The sequence below is a fragment of the Staurois parvus genome, unplaced genomic scaffold (assembly GCF_062004578.1).
Source record: "Staurois parvus isolate SC_StPar_1 unplaced genomic scaffold, SC_StPar_1.0 ptg000906l, whole genome shotgun sequence".
In the NCBI taxonomy this organism is placed as follows: Eukaryota; Metazoa; Chordata; class Amphibia; order Anura; family Ranidae; genus Staurois; species Staurois parvus.
Window position 1 is genome coordinate 780,589 of NW_028318702.1, and position 18,868 is coordinate 799,456.

Here is an 18,868-nt window from a genome sequence, read left to right on the forward strand (position 1 = left end):
TACTGATTGGTTTGCATAAAAAGTTATAGCATCTACAAACTATGGTATAGATACTGGAATTTTTGTTTATTTTTTTTATACTACTAACTTATAGTCGGTCTGCGCTCGTGTGGTGGGCAATTTGACACTAACTGACCTTGGGGGGGGGGGCTACTGGCTAACTGCCACTGACATCTCCAATGACACTATTACAGTGATCAGTGCTAATTCTATACACTGTCACTGTACTGATGACACTGGCTGGGACGGCGTTAACATTTAGGGCGATCAAAGGGTTAAATGTGTGGCTACCAATGTTTATCGTGTTTACTGCGTGATGAATTTACTGAGCAATGTGCCGGTTTTTACTCCCTGCTTTACCAACACAGGGCTCTCTTTTGTCATTCGCTCAGCCAATCAGCGGGTCCCGGCCATAGATCATTGGTCAGGATCCTCTGATCGCCTTGTGCTGCAGATAATGACAGCACAGTCTACCAGGTCCGCAGGCGTGCGCGGGCGCAAGAGGACCCGGAGGAAAGCAACGACGTACAGGTACATGATTGTGCAAACAGGTGTAGTGGTGCTGCTACCTTCTTTCAATCCTCAGCTCCACTCGGTGCTCAGACTGAAAGGCTGCTGATGCCTCTGTGTACCTTAGTCATGGCCAGGGGCGGACTGACAACTCATGGGGCCCCCGGGCAATAGGGGATCATGGGGCCCCTGTGTCCTTGCCCAAACTCCAAAAAGCCTATGAAAAAGGTACTAGGGGAATCTCCTGGGGCCCCCTACTGACCCCGGGCCCTCGGGCAGTGCCGAGTTTCCAAATGGTCAGTCCGCCCCTGGTCATGGCTGAGAGACCTAATGGCTGAAACGCGTTGGCTTTTTTACAGCCGTTTCATGTCATTTCCATAAAGGATATTGCCATTTGACGTTTACCCGAATGTTGACTGTCCCTCCAAGGGACGTGATTGTGCCAATACGAGCTGACCTCCCACAGTAAATGTACCGAGGTGGGTCAGCAAGCTGTTAAAGGAGAGGTTTAGATTTTTAGAAGAACAAACATACCCCTATGCGTAAAAATCAGAGCTGGCTCTAAGCCCGAGAACTGAGCGATCACATGAGAGAGTGAAAACAGCGACTGTCAAGCTGGCCATAGATGGATCGAATCTCATACGGTTCAGCAGGGACCAGCCGAGATCCGATCCATATATTGGCAGGCTGGTTATACTGAAGTCGATCCAACGATCGACTTAAAGCAGAGTTCCACAAGGGAAAAAAAAAAGGGCAGCAGCTACAAAAACTGTAGCTGCTGACTTTTAAAATACAGACACTTATCTGTCCCTTGGTCCGGCAATATCCTCACAACCGCTGGTTTCACCAGCTGTCTTCTCTCCCATCTTCAGTGTGGGCACCCGGCTATGACGGCTTGCGGCTTCACAGCCGGGTGCCCACTGCGCATGCACGAGTAGCGCTACGCTTTGTGAATGGTCCTGCAGTCTTCTGGGACCTGTCACGTGTCCTAGCAGACTACAGGGAGGGAGGGTAGGAGGACAACTTCCGCTTCCGATCGCCTAGATGATCTCAGGGGAAGTGGGAGCGGGTACCTGTCAAATTCGGGTACCCGCTCCCCAAAGGTTCCAATCCTTAATGAGGAGCGGGGGACAAAGGCTTAAAGTGGAACTTCCCCTTTTGGGTGGCGCTCCGCTTTAAGTGCAACCAGTCTGTCTGATTTTTTTTGCATGCGATTACTGCCAGCAGCTATAGCAGCAAGCAGTAATCATTGTGTACTGGGAACCTGTCGGCAGAACATAATAGCGCTGATTCCACCATCAACACCGAGGCCGCATTCACACTACCCGGAGGAATCCCACACATTGACTGTCCCTCCAGTGGTTCACACTTGAGCGATTTGTAGCTTGAAGTTCAAAAAAAAATCTCAAACTTAAAAAATCAATTGTTCTCTATGGTGCCTGTTCACACCTGATCCCAAGAACAGGCACCATAGAGAACAATTGCAGGGTCACTGTGTTGATGGGGAAATCGAGCAATTTTTTTTTTCCCCCTCCCCAGTGATACCCGAATGTTGACTGTCCCTCCAGTGGTTCACACTTGAGCGATTTGTAGCTCGAAGCTCCAAAAAAATCTCAAACTTAAAAAAATCAATTGTTCTCTATGGTGCCTGTTCACACCTGATCCCATGAACAGGCACCATAGAGAACAATTGCTTTTAAAGTTTGAGCTTTTTTTTGAGCTTCGAGCCCCAAGCTCAAAATCGCTCAAGTGTGTATGCAGAGTCACTGTGTTGATGGGGAAATCAAGCGATTTTTTTATTGTAGGAGATCTTTCCAGAAAGCCACGGGCAGCAAAAAAAACACTTCGTAGGGCTTTTAACCCTTTCTTGCTCTACTTAAAACATATTCTCTATATTTGTTACGTTCCAAGCTGACAGAAAAATATTTTTTGTTCGATTTTAATCAGGTAAATATGAAATTCTGCCTGTGAACATTTAATACCAACTTCAACCAGCAGATGGCAAGAACTGCACCTCGCTGGAAGGCGATCTATATCTATGCTATAAAATGGACCTAATCAAGGAGATCAGATTATACAGACTGCAGAACAACTAGGAGGAGGGGGCAGGGCTTCTTCCTTCTGACTTGCAAAAGCAGATTTGTCCGAAGCTGGCCAAATATGTTAAGCTTACATTAAGAAATCGCTTGATCATCCCATACACTCCAAACAATGTGGATGGACGAATCTGCTGAGCTAACTATTGTATCCTGACAGTCGGCACCCACGGCTGTCAGAATACCTGAACAGTGCCTGCATCTGATTGGACGCAGTTGCTGTCCATTTGGCAACCTTTCACCTGGCTCCTTTCAAAAAAGTTGATGGAAAAAAATGGACCCTTGACCAACCAAGTCATGCCAATAAGGCCACCCAATGGACAAACCTAGGCCAATTTAGGAGGAATCCACCAAAATTCAATCTGTGTATGGTCAGCTTGACTCGGAATAACACAGAGCTCATTGCCAGTGGGACTTTGATCCAACTTTACATTCATTGGACTAATGTCGCATCAAAAGTCATACCAAAATAGTGCAGGAACTACTTTCAAGTCGCTGTGACATGAAGTCGCATAGATTTGAATTGGGAAACATGGGGTGTGACTTGTCATGCGACTTTGGACCCCAAAATTGCATGGCAAGTTGCACAAGTGTGAATGGACTCTTACACCCCGGTCACGCCAACTTGGAAATTAGGATAAAAGAAAAATGAGCGAGCACACACCAAAAAGGCAACCAAATAAAACCTTCCAAAATTTCAATATGAAGGTGCCGCGCTAAGACATAATGTGCAAAAAAATGCGTATTAAATCACATAAATTGCAAAAATAAAGTGCAAAAATAGGATGTCACCAAATGGTGAGCGTGGTGAATAAATGTCCCAAATAAAATAGCCCACGTGAGGATCTTGTACGATCTCAATACTCGTGCGTGGGAATCTGGTCCAGGGTGGTAGATGATAAATCCAATTAAATAAATTGCGCACTCACCAGGAGTGTGTAAAAACATGCATATGAGATATAGCCTGTCTCATCAGGTATCAATCAGGTCATCTGCTCCCAGGTCAGGTCAGGTTCCTACACCTTCTGATCACATCTGATAGGGTGCTCAGGGGTCCTTGAAGTGTATCAGCATCTGGGGTCACCTTTGAAGCAGGATCTGCGAATGGCGGCACTCACAAGGAGAGCCAAAAAAGGGACACCACATAGCGTGATACTGTATAGGGAACTTTATTCCGTCAAGGCTAGGTGTAAAACAATAATAACAACGTATTAAAATAAGAAAAAACAATGACCATATGTTAATAATATGTTAATAAGTATGGCCACCAGTGGTGGCTAGACGTCCAGTTGCTGTAGCCCCCCCCTGACGTGTTTCGTGCTATGCACGTACTCATAGGGTGCAGGGCTTACAGCTAAAGACATATGAACTTTGAAACTGTGTAACTTACAGTGAAGTCGCACGATTTCAAAGACGGGGGACATGCCGATTTCAGGTGCGATTTGCAAGACATCTGACACAGTCTATGCAAATTGCACCAAAAGTAGTGCATGTACTACATTAGAAATCGGTGCTGCTCCAATCAAGTTGGAACCGCACCAATATGACCGCTGTAATTGCGGACAATAGGGAGCGACTTCACATCCTGTGTGACCGGGGACTGAGGCTTGGTTCACATATGTGCGGGTGGTGCCGCTGCGGATCCGCACGAAAATCCGTGCAGCGGCACCACCCGCACAGAGGAATGGGGACCTGTATTTCTAATGGCACGCTGCCCACACTGGAAAATGCAATCGTACTGGGAATCGAGGTTCCCGTGCGGGCTGAGTTTTCAGAAGAAGTGCAGGGACTTCTCTGTGTGTCACGGGGCATGGGAGTCCATTCAAATGAATGGGCTTTCGTGCCCGCGCAGAAATTCTGCGCAGCTGCACCACCCGCACAGAAGAATGCAGACCTGTAGTTCTAATGGCACGCCGCCCACACTGGAAAACGCAATCGTACTGGGAATCAAGGTTCCCGTGCAGGCTGAGTTTTCAGAAGAAGTGCAGGGACTCCTCTGTGTGTCACGGGGCACGGGAGTCCATTCAAATGAATGGGCTCTTGTGCCCGCGCAGAACGCGGCCCTTACGGCCGCATATATGTGAACCGGGGGTTAGGTGCTATTAACAGCAAATGCAGAGGGATGCATTTTTTTTTTACTGCATTCCAAATGTATAGACAGACCAAAATCCAGGTTATCCTATGGGCATATTTCACGCTATTGCAGTGCAGTGAAAATAAGGACAGCAAGCTGCATTTTTCCACACTGCAAATACACAGAAATGTGCAAGAATGCAAGCAAATGAAAGAAAACGCACTGCATTGCAGCCACAAAATGCAAATCAGTGCAAGCCCAAAGAATAAAAAAAGACGGAAGTGACCAAAAAAAGGAAATGCAAACTCAGGCAAAATGCATTGCAAATGTGTGTAAAAACGCCCATCAAATGCAAGTCGCCGGGCGTGCAAAATCACGCCGTTTCCCGAGTAAATGGGCCCTTACATGCAACTGCAAAACTGAAAATGAAGATTCAATTAGCGAACCAAGGGAAGAAAAGGAAGATTTAAACCACGGGAGGAAAAGGAAGATCCAACTAGCATACAAAGTTTGCACATTTGCGAGATGCATAAATATATATCCTGTATATCACTCGCTGACCTCAATCTGTTTAAAGAGGCACACGCAGTATACGCCGCGCACTGCACTGACTTCCGGAACAGTTCTGAGAAACAATGCAACGTAATATCACTTTAACACTCGTAGGCTGAAATACGCCCTCATTTTTCAAGGCAATTATACATTTTCTGAGCGATGAGAGTGTATGCAAATTAGGATTTCAGTCTAAAAGACTTTGCAGGGCGTAAATGTATTATAATGATGGCAAATGTAACAGAGAATTGGATGTCTGACTGAAGAATGGGAAACGCAGATTTCCTCCAAACTGTCATTTTTTTTTTCGCCTGTCTAGTCCTGTAGAGGGACATCACTTAGGGCCAGTTCACACGACATGCGTTTCAGTTGCTGTTTTTTCTGCATCCAAAACGCACAGATAGTAGGTTATATGGTTGTCAATGTCATAGTTCACATCAGTGCTTGCAGTTCCAGTGCGTTCCGGTTGCAGGAAAAAAAAGGTACAACATGCTGCATTTTTCCTGCACAGAACTGTACTGGAATGCGGAAAAATGCATCAAAAACACACCGGAACTCACCAAAAATGCACATGTCCCTATTTATATTGAAGAAAGAGGGGGGAAGTTAACCCGAAAGCATAAAAAACACATCAGAACACGTCTAAAACGTGCATGTGAAAACGCATCTGGAATGCATCTGGACTACGTTTTGATAGTGTGAACCGACCCTTAAAGTGTTACTAAACCCAGGACCCTGCATTCACTATATCCGGTCTCCCCGGACCCTGCATTCACTATATCCGGTCTCCCCGGACCCTGCATTCACTATATCTGGTCTCCCCGGACCCTGCATTCACTATATCCAGTCTCCCCGGACCCTGCATTCACTATATACGGTCTCCCCGGACCCTGCATTCACTATATCCAGTCTCCCCGGACCCTGCATTCACTATATCTGGTCTCCCCGGACCCTGCATTCACTATATCCGGTCTCCCCGGACCCGGCATTCACTATATCCGCTCTCCCCGGACCCTGCATTCACTATATCCAGTCTCCCCGGTCCCTGCATTCACTATATCTGGTCTCCCAGGACCCTGCATTCACTATATCTGATCTCCCCGGACCCCGCATTCACCATATTCGGTCTCCCCGGACCCTGCATTCACTATATCCGGTCTCCCAGGACCCTGCATTCACTATATCCGGTCTCCACGGACCCTGCATTCACTATATCCGCTCTTCCCGGACCCTGCATTCACTATATCCGGACTCCCCGGACCCTGCATTCACTATATCTGGTCTCCCCGGACCCTGCATTCACTATATCCGGTCTCCCCGGACCCTGCATTCACTATATCCGCTGTCCCCGGACCCTGCATTCACTATATCCGCTGTCCCTGGACCCTGCATTCACTATATCTGGTCTCCCTGGACCCTGCATTCACTATATCTGGTCTCCCAGGACCCTGCATTCACTATATCTGGTCTCCCAGGACCCTGCATTCACTATATCCGGTCTCCTAGGACCCTGCATTCATTATATCCGGTCTTCCAGGACCCTGCATTCACTATATCCAGTCTCCCCAGACCCTGCATTCACTATATCCGCTCTCCCCGGACCCTGCATTCACTATATCCGCTCTCCCCGGACCCTGCATTCACTATATCCACTCTCCCCGGACCCTGCATTCACTATATCCGGTCTCCCCGGTCCCTGCATTCACTATATCCGGTCTCCCAGGACCCTGCATTCACTATATCCGGTCTCCCAGGACCCTGCATTCACTATATCCGGTCTCCCAGGACCCTGCATTCACTATATCCGGTCTCCCAGGACCCTGCATTCACTATATCCGCTGTCCCCAGACCCTGCATTCACTATATCCGCTGTCCCCGGACCCTGCATTCACTATATCTGGTCTCCCAGGACCCTGCATTCACTATATCTGGTCTCCCAGGACCCTGCATTCACTATATCCGGTCTCCTAGGACCCTGCATTCATTATATCCGGTCTTCCAGGACCCTGCATTCACAATACCTGGTCTCCCAGGACCCTGCATTCACTATATCTGGTCTCCCCGGGCCCTGCATTCACTATATCCGCTCTCCCCGGACCCTGCATTCACTATATCTGGTCTCCTAGGTCCCTGCATTCACTATATCTGGGCTCCCTGGACCCTGCATTCTCTATATCCGCTCTCCCCGGACCCTGCATTCACTAGATCTGGTCTCCTAGGACCCCGCATTCACTATATCTGGACTCCCAGGACCCTGCATTCACTATATCCGGTCTCCCTAAATACCTTTTCTCATAAGCAATTAGAGCAGTCTTGTGACTTCTATCAGTGTTCAGCAGAGCACTGGTTAAAGCTTGGAGGAGGAGTTTTGATTCTCCTTTAGGAGGATGCAGGACCCTTGACCTGTGTCTGGACAGTGCTTATTGGCCCTGTGCTGATCACATACACTCTCCCAAAAAAAAAAAAACTCTTTAGCAATACATACTGAGCGTATGCAGATTGCCCCAAGGCTCTGTTTTATCAGCAGATGGATTGGGGACAGTAGAAGAGGGGGAGGATCAGAGACAAAGGGATCAAACAGCCTTTTTACACAATGCAGAGGATGAACCTTTTAAGTTCCACAGTGAGTATAAGAAGCATGCTTTACTACCAGGGGCGGACTGACAACTCATGGGGCCCCTGGGCAATAGGGGATCATGGGACCCCTGTGTCCTCACCCACACTCAAAGAAGCCTATGAAAGGTACCAGGGGCATCTCATGGGGCCCCCTACTGACCCTGGGCCCTCGGGCAGTGCCCGAGTGTCCAAATGGTCAGTCCGCCCCTGTTTACTACATATACAGACTGACTGTACTGTTGTGGGTTTAGTAACACTTTAAGGCCTTCTGTACACTGGGCATTTAGTCGCGGTATATGAGGCTCCGGTGTTTAGCTCCAGCGGGAGGGCACAGGCGCACCGTCCAATCCCGCTGCTGGCGGCCTGTCAAAAGTCTATGAGAATCCAACAGCTGCGGCACACTCAGCAGTTTTGCGTTTAGGGCCCAATGCCTGGAAAGCTTGTGTTCTGGGCACCTGTCCCTGGGCACATACTGCTCTAATGTACATACCCCAACATGGCCGGCTGCAGCAAGTTAGAGCAAATATGGCTGCCCTCACCTCCATAGACTAGAGAGAAACACGGATTTTTCACATCACCACAATCTAATACAACGAGCAAAAGCTGCAGCAATTCAGATAGAGCCCACCTCATATCCTGCTTGGAGGACATCCAGCATCGTCTAGCTCTTTTCTCCATAACCTCCTTATCCCTGACCTGCCCGTTTCATTCATTGGCTTTCAGTACTTTCACTCAGCATCACATGTGTTCATTACCTAGGGCAGTCTGCATGCAAATACTGTCTGTCTAGGGACACCCACTCCTCCAGACTGACCTCCACCCATCAAGGCACTTTGATATTTGCCTAACTCCTCCCAAGAGCCAAGCCACTGCTTCTGAGAGCTCTTGAGAGGAGTATTGGGGCAGGGTGCTGTGATGTTTTCAGGAAACTACATACAACACCCTGAAAGCCCCTCCCACCAGCCATGATCTGTCTTCATTGCATAGAGAAGCACAGAGACTCAGTGATGACATCACTGGGTATAAAAGAAGGTAATAAAAGCAAAACAGTTTAATTGAAAAATGTCGATAGCATGTTGATATGGGGGGGGGGGGGGACCAGGGAAGACAAAATATGAAACTTATACAAAATATTATATAAAATACATATTAAATATCAACATAAAATATGTTATATAAAATATAAAACATTAAACTTCAGCTTTAAGCTACAGAGTAACCTTCAACCTGTCACCCAAACGTATCCTAACCTTTTAGGCATAACCAAACTTTTAAGTGCCAATACCAGTCTATTCTGCAACAACTTGGAAAAACATCCAAAACCCGCACCAAATGCATCGGAATAAGGCAGATTTCGGTAATCAGGAACAGCCAAGAATCATTTAGACAAGTATAGACAAATCAGTTTTAGTTTCAGGAGAGAGACTGAACTAGGCAAATGTCATTTCTTCAACATTCATATCAAAGGTTCAAAAAATTTAGGCAATCTCTTATTTTTTAGCCCTGGCTACCTGGATCCTGGGGATCTGTCCAAATCTTGAAGACGTTTTCAGTGACAATTTAGATCAGCCTTCCTCAAACTCTTTAACATGGAGGAACTCTTAAAATAACTTTCAGGTCTCAGGGAACCCCTGATACTGCTACTGTATCTGTAGCGTATGGTACATTAGTGTGGTGGTAAATGGGAAGGATGCCCCTAAGACTGGCAGTCATGGGAAGAATGCCCCTTACATTCCTGGTCAATGAGAAGAATGTCCCTTACATTGGTGGTCAATGGGAAGAATGTCCCTTACATTGGTGGTCAATGGGAAGAATGTCCTTTATACTGATGGTCAGTGGGAAGAAAGTCCTTTCCATTGGTGGTCAGTGAGAAGAATGTCCTTTCCATTGGTGGTCAGTGAGAAGAATGTCCTTTACATTGGTGATCATTGATAAGAATGCCCCTTACATTGGTGGTCAGTGGGAAGAATGTCCTTTACATTGGTGGTCAGTGGAAAGCTTGCTCCTTACAATAATGGTCGGTGGGAAAAACGTCCCATACGTTGGTGGTCAGTGGAAAGAATGTCCCATACATTGGTGACCATTGAGAAGAATGTCCCACATATTGGTGGTCAGTGGGAAGATTCCTCCTTATATTAATGGTCAGTGGGAAAAATGTCCCATACATTGGTGGTCAGTGGGAAGAATGTCCCATACATTGGCGTTCAGTGGGAAGAATGTCCCATACATTGGAGGTCAGTGGGAAGAATGGTCCATACATTGGTGGTCAGTGGGCAGAATGTCCTATACATTGGCGGTCAGTGGGAAGAACGTCCCTTACATTGGCGATCAGTGGGAAGAACGTCCCTTACATTGGCGGTCAGTGGGAAGAACGCCGATTACATTGGCGATCAGTGGGAAGAACGTCCCTTACATTGGCGGTCAGTGGAAAGAACGTCCCCTTACATTGGCAATCAGTGGGAAGAACATCGCTTACATTAGCGGTCAGTGGGAAAAATGTCCCCTACATTGGCGGTCAGTAGGAAGAATGTCCCCTACATTGGCGGTCAGTGGTAAGAACGTCCCCTTACATTGGCGGTCAGTGGGAAGAACGTTGCTTACATTGCCGGTCAGTGGGAAGAATGTCCCCTACACTGTCGGTCAGTGGGAAAAACGTCCCCTACATTGGCTGTCAGTGGGAAGAATGTCCCTTTCATTGGTGATCAATGAGAAAAATGCACCTTACATCCCATACATTAGTGGACAATGGGAAGAATGTCCCATACATTCGTGTTCAATGGAGAGAATATCCCATACATTGGTGGTCAGTGGGAAGAATGCATCCAGTACAGATAGCTAAACATATCACTGTTGTCGGTGGTTATATATCTAAGAGTCAGAAATTACTCATTATTCAAGGAACCCTATGCAACCTCAGGAGGAACCCTAGCATTCCATTGAACCCTAGTTGCGAAGGACTGATTTAGATGCTACACTTAGGGCAACCTGCAGAAGCTGAGGAACTCCAAGTCTCAGCACCCCCCCCCCCCCCCCCCCCCCACCACCACCACCACCACCACTACCAGCAGTGCATGCCAAGAGCTACAGCAGGTTTTTTTTTTATAATGCATTCGTTGAAAAATTTTCCTTTAATCGCCTCTAAAGACATCTAATTAACCAGCATCATGAATACTTCAAGATCACAGAATGGCACAGAACAAAGTAACGCTACAACACAGCACAAAGTTAGACACAGACTGCACAGCCGGCCACAAACACAGGGACAACAACCGTCTACGAGGCACCGAGCGACTGAGACACACAAAGTTTCCGAGAGCGAGAGAGACAAATTAGAGGAACGGAGATTGGGGAAAGATCACAAAATGGGACGGAAGGCAATTCCAGAACCGCAGCAGAGTTTTTGAAGGGTTTGGAAAGCTTGGATCAAAGGGGGGGGGGGTAACATAGACAAGCGGGGGAAAAAATTTACCTCTGAAGGGAGCATAGAACATCGTTCCACGGCTAAGACGGAAATCTGAGCATGGAAAGTCTCCCGGAGAAGAGACACCGGGAGGAGGTAAAGGATCTAATCACATTGGGAGAGGAGGGTTCACTGCAGGGGAGAGAGAGAGAAGGAGAGAGAGATGGAGACAGAGAGATGGATGGATTGCAATAGACAGGGAGATGGAGAGGGTGGTATTAAGGGTAACAGGCAGAAGATATATTAAATAAATGCATATATAAATCCATGTACTATAGAGGTGCAATGGAGCGGAAGCGCGAGAGACAGAGCGAGAGAGAGCGAGAGATGAGAGTAAGTAGCAAGGTGCTGGAATGGGCTCGGGATAGATCTATTTACAATTACAAGCGGAGATAGGGTGCGAATTAAAAAAAAAAAAAAAAAAAGGGGGGGTGTTCAATTAAAAGAAGAAAGAAAAACCAAAAAGGAACCTAAATGGGGGGAAAAGAAGAAAGACAAGGGAGAGAAAGGGGGAAGAGGGGAGGAGAAGAGTAGAAATTGTCAAAAAAAAAAAAAAAAACCCAGGCCGTCAGGTTTTGCAGCTGGAAATGTAAAGAGAAGAAGGGGGAGGAGGAGGAGGGAAGCGGGAGATGGAGAGAGCAAGAGAGAGCGGAGGAGGAGGTGGAGGAGGAGGAGGAGAAGGATGCTCAGAATGAGATGCTGCATCAGATAGAGGAGGAGGAGAGAGGATGGAGGTAGAGCGGGTCCACAGGAAGGAAAGAGGAGGGTACATGAAGGAATAGAAGTCTGAATGGAAAGGAGCCACCGCTGTCTGCAGCCATTAGTTTTGCTCAGCTGAGTCAAAGAGCTAGCAATCCATCCCCTCCGCTGAGAACTAAGTACGATCCACCTGCACTGTTAAAGCTGACCCCCCCAGACTCAGCATCTGTCACTCCCCTGGCCATCGCGGTGCTGCCAACTACTCGCCATACTTATGCAACTTCCCATAGCAAAGATCCAGACTGCAATCATCTCCCTTACACGGCACCGCCTGCCCGCGTCTGCCGCTTGGCACTTTCCTCTAATTCCTGGAACTACAAGGTCGATAAGTAATCAGTCAGCAAACGCGGCACGGCGCGGTGGCAGTGGAGCATTCACAGCCCGTACTTGCGTAAAAGTCACATCTGCATACCGATAAAATCGGCGCCAATGACCGAATGATTTAATATTTGTACCCGTCGCACCAAATTCATAGTCTTCAGGGCGATTTACATCTATGCGTTGCTGGAAAGCATGCGTTAGCGCAACACGCCGCAATGCATGTTACATGTGTTGATGTATTGTGGGAGATTTCATAAAACCGGAGCACTCAGAATCTGGTGCAGCTGTGCCTGGCAGCCAATCAGCTTCTAACGTCAACTTGTTCAGTTAAGCTTTGACAATAAAACCTGGAAGCTGATTGGTTACTATGCAGAGCTGCACCACATTTTGCCCTCTCCAGTTTTAGTAAATAACCCCCATTGCGTCTTGTGGTGCTATTTATTTTGAATATCACCCCAACACGAAACATTTTGTTGTGTATGACAACACACCATAGTGCACTATGGCAAAAATTTTGCAACATGAACAATTTTTTGAGGCACAATTGTAAATGGGCCTCTAAAGGATTTCATAGCCCAGAACAGTGGTCTCCAAACTGTGGACAGGGGCCAGATGTGGTCTTTTGATTGCCTTTTTCCAGCCCAGGGGGCACAATACCTCCCACTGACACCAACGATGGGTACTATTCCTCCTACTGATACCAACAATGGGGTACTATTCCTCCTACTGATACCAACAATGGGGTACTATTCCTCCCACTGATACCAATAATGGGGAACTATACCTCCCACTGACACAAACGATGGAGCACCATACCTCCTACTGACACCAACGATGGGGTACTATTCCTCCTACTGATACCAACGTTGGGGTACTATTCCTCCGACTAATACCAATGATGGGGCACTATACCTCCCACTGACACCAACGATGGGGCACTATACCTCCCACTGACACCAACGATGGGGCACTATACTTCCCACTGACACCAACAATGGGGTACTATTCCTCCTACTGATACCAATGTTGGGGTACTATTCCTCTCACTGATACCAACGTTGGGGTACTATTCCTCCCACTGATACCAACACTGGGAAACTATACCTCCCACTGACACTAACAATGGGGCACTATGCCTCACACTGACACAAACGATGGGGCACTATGCCTCCCACTGATACCAATGATGGGGAACTATACCTCCCACTGATACCAATGATGGGGAACTATACCTCCCATTGACACCAACGATGAGATACTATTCCTGCCACTGATACCAATGTTGGGGTACTATTCCTCCCACTGATACCAACAATGGGGAACTATACCTCCCACTGACACCAACAATGGGGCACTATGCCTCACACTGACACAAACGATGGGGCACTATGCCTCCCACTGATACCAACGATGGGGAACTATACCTCCCACTGACACCAATGATGGGACACTATACCTCCTACTGACACCAACGATGGGGCACTATACCTCCAACTGATACCAATGATGGGGAACTATACCTCCCATTGACAAGAGGGCATTTTCTACTGCCGCGAGCCACAGTCTGGCCCCTCTAAAGCCTGAAGGACAGTAAACTGGCCCTTTGTTTGGAAAGTTTGCAGACCCCTGGCCTAGAAACACACACGAAGATTACAATGCTGTATGGGCAAAGGTACAAAATGGCAGGAACAAATATGGCACTGATTTCATCATGTCACCCAAGGGGCATTTTAAACACAGACATGTCAAATGCAACTTATGGATCTAAAGTTATAAATACCCCTAGACATATTGCAAGGCAGGCCCACCAAAATTTGTGAAATGCGTACATCTCCATCAATTTTATATAAACATCCATATACAAAGATATACTGTAAAGGAAATGACACATGTATATGGCTGCAGTCATTTACAGAGAAAGACACACATATAGAAACATATTGCAGTACCATGTGCAGATTGATCAGTGTAATGCAGTAGATTCAAAGCTGTTACATGCGTCTTGCTGAAAAACATACGGCGGCACTCGCATAGAAGATCGCTTTTCCTCTTTATTGGTCACAGGATAAAAATGTACAAGAGGATCCCAACACTTATACCTTTCAGCCCTCTGTGACCAATATCCTGTGGCCAATAAAGAGGAAAAGCGACCTTCTATGGGAGTGCCACTTTGTGTTTCCACAGTGGATAGATGGCTGATAGTCGGCAGTGAGCACTAATAACCTGCACAGGGGCGGACTGACCATTCGAGCACTCTGGCACTGCCCGAGGGCCCGGGGTTAGTAGGGGGCCCCATGAAATGCCCTTGTTACCTTTTTATAAGCTTTTTTGGGTGTGCTTTGAGTGTGGGCAAGGACACAGGGGCCCCGTGATCCCCTATTGCCTGGGAGCCCCATGAGTTGTCAGTCTGCCCCTGAACCTGCATTAAAGTTCTAAGATATCCAAGGGTAGAGCAGCAGTGAGTCTTTTTCTTAAACTGATAAATACACATAAAAACTTTGGATACGGCACTAAGTTCCTTGGTTCGAATCCTGGCCAGGACACTATCTGCATGGAGTTTGTATGTTCTCCGTGTGCTTGCATGGGTTAATTCTGGGGTACTCTGGATTTCCCCTACACTCCAAACAAAGGCTGATTGGTTAATTGGCTTCTGTCCAATTTGGCTCTAATATGTGTGGACAAATTGGCAATGGGCATCACATTCTGCATGCCACTCCCAGGTTGAGCAACTGGGAAGGGTTAATTCAGACCTCCACCCCCTTCTTTTACTTTCCATATTACCCCCCCCCCCTTTTTTTCCGGAATTGTGGATACATTTATATCATGGCAAGTATAGCCACTGCACTGACACACAGTACAAGCTTTTAACGCGTTTCGGCAAACACAGCCTTCCTGTATTCGCCGAAATGCATTGGCGGCTTGTACACTGTGTCATTTTATATGCAGCCAATAAAGATCTATTTTTGAAGAGTGTACAGAGTAGCTTGCTACGGAATAATTGCTGGTATGTGGGCATGATTGTGGAGGACAACCCAGTGAACTAAAAAAGGAAGGGACTGAAGAAAAAAATTAAGAAGGGGGAGGGGGGGGGGCAAGTTCCTACTTTGCAAAAAATACTGCCAAAAAATTCTATGGAAAAGGTTCTCAAGCGTACCGGGCATGGTGCCCATAGAATCGCCAAGAGTCAGTTATGACTGAACCAGGGGCAGACTGACCATTTGGAGACTCGGGCACTGCCCGAGTGCCCGGGGTCAGTAGGGGGCCCCATGAGATGCCCCTGGTACCTTTTTCATAGGCTTTTTTGAGTTTGGGCAAGGACACAGGGGCCCCATGATCCCCTATTGCCCGGGGGCCCCATGAGTTGTCAGTCCGCCCCTGGACTGAACGGATACATAAATGGGGACCAGGGGCGGACTGACCATTTGGAAACTCGGGCACTGCCCGAGGGCCCAGGGTCAGTAGGGCGCCCCATGAGATGCTCCTGGTACCTTTTTCATAGGCTTTTTTGAGTTAGGGCAAGGACACAGGGGCCCCATGATCCCCTATTGCCCGGTGGCCCCATGAGTTGTCAGTCCGCCCCTGGACTGAATGGATACATAAATGGGGACCAGGGGCGGACTGACCATTTGGAAACTCGGGCACTGCCCGAGGACCCGGGGTCAGTAGGGGGCCCCATGAGATGCCCCTGGTACCTTTTTCATAGGCTTTTTTGAGTTTGGGAAAGGACACAGAGGCCCCATGATCCCCTATTGTCCAGGGGCCCAATGAGTTGTCAGTCCGCCCCTGATGGGGACATATTACATTTCACATATGTCAGCCTACACAGGACTACTATATCTCTGTGTGTCTCTATGTAAATAAAGTACAGACATGTACATTTCTATGTTACAGACTCATAATGTAATATCCAAATATATGTGTGAAACCAGCATGCAGAGAAACATCATAGGAAATGTGTCTGTATGTAAAACAGGCTGAATCATACCAGTGCATAGACTGCAATTTTCTTATATGTGTGAAATTTGTGTATATATATATATATATATAAATATATATATATACACACACACACTCACATGGACAGCACAGTGACTTACTGGTCAGAACTCCTGCCTTGCAGCACTAGGGAACCAAACACAACACTATCTGCATGGAGTTTGCACAATCTCCCTGTGCTTGTGAAGTGTGGGAGGAAACTGGTATTCCAGCATCCTCCCACACTCCAAAGACATGCTGGTAGGTTAATTGTCTCTACTATGTGCATGTATGTAAGGTAGGGACCTTAGATTGAAAGCTCTTTGAGAGCAGGGACTGATGTGAATGTACTGCGTGTATATAAATAGATACATATATACAGGGGTTAGACAAAAAAATGGAAACACGACCTGATTTGCAATAGTGAAAGTGACATGTTTCGCGGTGAAAGCGTAAGCGATGTAACATTCTTTTGCTTCCGCTGTATGATGAGACACCTAGCTACCAGGTGGGAAGCCTCACATCATTCACTGCATGCGCTGTTTGTAATATGGAGTCATGTCAGAGCTTACTGAGCTTCAAAGAGGGCAAATTGTTGGAGCCACTGTGACTGAAGTTGCCAATTTATTTGCCGTGTCACGAGGTCCAGTATCAAAGGTTAGGACGGCGTATACGGTTTCCGGGAAAACGTTGTCTGACAGGCATAAGTGCAGTCGACATGTTCAACTGACCAAAAAAAAACGAAAGGATATTGCTCAGGTTGTGACCCGGAATAAGAAATCAACTGCTACAAAAGTGACTGCAGAGCTCAATCTCAGTCTTCACGGGACTCAGTCTTCACGGGACTGAGATTGAGCTCTGCAGTCACTTTTGTTTTCTTATTCTAGGACCTCGTGACACAACAAATAAATATGCAGCTTCAGTCACAGAGGCACCAGCTAAGCGGCACCAACAATTTGCCCTCTTTGAAGCTCAGTAAGCTCTGACACGACTCCGTGTTACTAGCAGGGTGCTCAGTGATTGAGGAAAGTGAGGCTTCCCACCTGTTAGCTAGGTGTCTCATCACACAGCGGAAGCAAAAGAATGTTACATCACTTCCGCTTTCAATGCGAAACTTGTTGTCACTTTCGCACCTGCAAATCATGTCGTGTTTCCATATTTTTATAACCTGTGTGTGTGTATATGTGTATATATATATATATATATATATATATAAATTCTCTATATCTATCAAGCTGACTGTTAACACTGTATATACGGCAATTTCCAAACATATGTAAACTTTGCATGCATAAAAATTTAACGAGGAATCATGCAATGGATGTGTGTATGTAACAGAGGCGGACTGACAACTCATGGGGCCAGGGCAATAGGGGATCATGGGGCCCCTGTGTCCTTGCCCAAACTGAAAAAAGCCAATGAAAAAGGTACCGGGGGCATCTCATGGGGCCCCCTACTGACCCACCCCGGGTCCTCGGGCAGTGCCCGAGTTTCCAAATGGTCAGTCCGCCCCTGGTATGTATATACAGTATATCTTAATATATATATATATATGTGTGTGTGTGTATATATATATATATTGTGACTCATATTAGTGTATATACTGCAATTCCCGTATATGTAAAGGATCTGCATAGCCATGTCATCTGTGCATTGTGTGTGTGTACGTATATCTGTGTGTATATATATATATATATATATATATATATTACAGAAAATTGTTATCCTATACTTACCGTAATTTTCCTTTCCTGGGCTGTTCTTATGTCAGCACACAATGGGTTAATCCTCCATATCATATACTTATACTACCATAATTTTCCTTTCCTGGACTGTCCTCACATCAGCACACAATGGGTTAATCCTCCATAGGTAATCTCCGGGACCACCTCCTATAGCTTAGAATAAAAGACCCTCCCCTTGGCCTCCCGGTGTTCCAGAACTAGATAGCAACAGGCCACCAGGGAGGGGAGAAAAATCATGTTGCTGAAGTGAGGATAGTCCAGGAAAGGAAAATTACGGTAAGTATATTAGAACAATTTTCCGTATTCCTGGCCTACCTCATGTCAGCACATGGTAGGAATTAACTAGCAAAAGAAAAGGCTGGGCAAAAAGAAAGGAACACCGACTCAAAAATATGCTGCACGGTGTATAAGATTTTTTTTTCCCCGTGAGGTTGCCGAGACGACTGCCAGCGGATGATGCCGCCTGAACATCCCGGATATAGTGGCAAGCAAAGGTTTCACAGGAACTCCAACTGGCTGTTTTTCACAAATGTCTTCCAGTGGAACTTTAGCGTATGCTGTCCAGGATGCTGCCATGTCTTTTGTCAAATGAGTCCGCACCACTTCAAGAGGAGCCAGACCTTGATGCTTGTATTCTAGAGTGATAACTTCGATACCCAGGTGGAAATAATTCTAGCAGTCACTTGTTCACCCTTTTTAGGTCCCAAGGAGGATGAATAGGTTATCTACTTTCCTCACAGGAATGGACATTTGCAGGTAA

At 46.7% G+C, this 18,868-nt stretch overlaps 1 protein-coding gene across 10 annotated transcripts in view; it reads right to left on the minus strand.

The window, feature by feature from the left end:
- SYNGAP1 (synaptic Ras GTPase activating protein 1) overlaps window positions 1-18,868 on the minus strand; it is a 470,644-nt gene that overhangs the window by 445,658 nt on the left and 6,118 nt on the right. The window contains exon 1 of one of the 10 annotated variants that reach the window (XM_089656454.1): window positions 18,100-18,232. The exons of 8 other annotated variants lie outside the window; for them this stretch is intronic. Coding sequence is in view for 1 of the 2 variants with exons in the window: in XM_089656449.1 (XP_089512575.1) it covers window positions 11,318-11,339 (22 nt within the window). In the remaining variant the exon portion in view is untranslated. Of the gene's footprint in view, window positions 1-11,317; window positions 11,743-18,099; window positions 18,233-18,868 lie in introns of those variants that run through there. One more of the 10 variants, XM_089656449.1, reaches the window with a different exon arrangement.